General features: G+C 48.5%; 1 protein-coding gene across 1 annotated transcript; it reads left to right on the forward strand.

Moving 5' to 3' along the window:
* Positions 1-1,993: 1,993 nt before the first annotated feature.
* On the forward strand, positions 1,994-2,617 carry LOC123176943 (uncharacterized; the record flags this gene model as incomplete). The annotated part of the gene is made up of 1 exon (XM_044590941.1): positions 1,994-2,617. A coding segment is annotated over exon 1 (624 nt), but the record flags the coding sequence as incomplete, so codon positions are not given.
* Between the last annotated feature and the right edge of the window lie 86 nt (positions 2,618-2,703).

Genomic DNA, 2,703 nt, shown 5'->3' on the forward strand with positions numbered 1-2,703 from the left:
GTCGAGCCATTGACAGGCAGAACAACTCAACCCTGAGCCCATATGGACAGGAGCAACATGTTACCAGGGGGAGGATGACAAGCATGATGACATCACCTCGCAAAGAAAATCCCTACATTGCCACCGCCTCTGGCCAAGATAAAAAGGCCCACCGTAAGATGCCGAGAAGGAACATCATTGAAGAGCCACCAGCAGACTACCACCCTACAATCCAAATGTGGTGTCTTTAAGAAGAAAATGATGTTGTGGCACCCTCTCACCGTCGCGACCCAATCCACGAGATTTCTGACCTTCACCCTAAACCAGGAGGTGGAGGTTGTGGGATGGAATTTGATGTCGCCTTCAAGAAGTAGAGCGATGACCGGAGCACCTCCGACATTGTGACCGCCTCTGCCGATCAACGGTTTCAACCGATCTAGACCCCCTAACCCCAACACCCCGAACAACAACCAGATCCGTCCACACGGAGGTCGCCGACATCTTGGGACGGACTGGAAGGCGGAAGGACGCGGAAGGGCATCATCTTCAGATCGGCACCACGGGCTAACGGGGTGGCCTAGGTCCGAGATCCACACTCTCTGCTGTATCGCCACCTGCGCGACCAAGAATGGCACCTTACAAGATCATTTCCATCTCCCCCATCGCCGAAAATGAGGAGCCATCACCGAAAGTGGCCGCCACCACTACTACACCGCTGCACGCGCGAACCACCACAAGGCATCGCTGCTCGCGTTACGAGTGGCTAGATAGGATTTAGATCGGACACCTCGTCTTAGCCCCCGCTGGTGCAGCCGCCTCCCAGCCCATAATCAACCGGATCCGCGCGCTCCCGCCGCCTCCTAGCCCATCAGCAATCGGATCCGCGCATCCGTGCCGCCGAGGAGCCTACTGGACCCGCACCCCCACGACAAGCTGACCCATGCCATCTAGATCTCGATCAGGGGAGGGAGGATGAGGCCCCACCGTGCCAACGTCCCAGGGCCTTCGCTTGGCCAACGCCCTTCAGCGGCGGCGACGAGTGGCCGAGAGGAAGCCTGGCGCCGGCGACGGAGTAAGGGCTCCCTATGCGCGCACTGGCCCGTCACCGATGTGGCTGGCAGTTTATTGGGAGTGGTCGAACGCCAAGTTCTAGGGCAACATGTTCCTCATTAAGGAGTAATAGCCGAATTGTCATTGATTTTTTGGCGAAATTTCAAATACGAGGCTATAGCTTTACTGTAGTGTCGCTATTATTTTTGGATAGCCTACTCGCTAAAGCTAAGCACTTTGGACACTAAGCTGAAAAATACACTAATTGCTCACTAATTACAGCGACAGCGTTTAATTTCGACTCATTTAGCACCGCTAAGCCACTGCAGCCAGAGAGGGGCACAAGTGTACTGTATTCCACAAAGCCACCCATCTGCCTTATTCTTCCTTATTGTTTTTAATCTATATGATGCAGTGACGCGAAGCTTGCTTATTGAACTAATATGTCTGATCGGTGTTTTTTTAATGTCTGGACATGTGCATGTCAAGTATATGTGATATATCATATATGATGTCTAATTTTATGTTTATTTTTTTTCAAACATTACTTAGAAAAACGCTAAATTGTGTTTAGCATCGTCATAGATTTTCACAACTTCTGGCATAGCCCGCTATTTAAAATATTATTTTCTTCCCATATAGTTTACACGCACGCTTACTAGTTCAGACGTGATGAGTTTTCCCTTAAAGACAATGTAATTGCAGAACTACAGCAGAAGGCATGTGAGATCAGCAGCACCGTATCATCTGTGCCTTTCTTCAGTCATGATTTCACTCACTGACCAACCACTCTGAAGTTTGAGCAAGAAGCATCTCTCCACCAACAGGCCATCAAATCAGCAAATATAGAAGGTAGTTACATCTTCATCCCGGAGTCTGTCCATTCTAAATGGTTGCCTTTTCCGATATCGTACTCTTCGAACTAAGATTTATGCTGAGCATATGATTTCAACAGCCCTCAAGTATGGCCATGGCTTTGGCAATATTCAATGAATATGCTGGGGTGCTTTCCAACGTCAATGCATGTCGCGAATTCTTCAGCTGGACTGCATCAGTTATAACGGCCACTCGTTCCTCACGGAACACCTCAGAGTTGTCAGATGAAGACAAGACAGCTGCCCATCAACAGACCGAAGAGGAAATTGAGCGGCTGAAGGATGATCTTTGGAAGCTGGAGACAACAATGCCCAAGATGCTTGACCTCATTGATCGGGTCGAATACCAAAGCCACAAGAAACAAGCGGCTGATCTCCTCCCGCATATCAAGGATGCAGTCTTCGAAGCGGAGGACCTGCTTGACGAGCTTGATTATGATGCACTCAAGTGGAAAGTTGAGTGCAGCAAGAATTTGGGGCTAGACCAATTGCGTGATACATGTCTGGAATTCTACGACAGTGTCAGATCTAATGATTACATCAGAAAAGTCAACAGAATTCAAAAAAATCTAGATCATGTCCATAAGCAGTCCATGGAAATGGGCTTGCACCAAGCACCACTAAAGTTTGATAAATCTGTTAGGCCAGAAACAACTTCCTACTTTAACTGTGAGGAAAAAATGATTGGCCGTGAAAAAGAAATGAAGGAGTTGGTGGGAAAACTAGGAGTTCATTCACGGAAGAGAGGAAGGACTGAAAGCAAAGCAAGAATGACCGAGTTGCATGTGTTTTCCATTGT

Source organism: Triticum aestivum, unplaced genomic scaffold, assembly GCF_018294505.1.
Source record: "Triticum aestivum cultivar Chinese Spring unplaced genomic scaffold, IWGSC CS RefSeq v2.1 scaffold271794, whole genome shotgun sequence".
Classification (NCBI taxonomy): Eukaryota; Viridiplantae; Streptophyta; class Magnoliopsida; order Poales; family Poaceae; genus Triticum; species Triticum aestivum.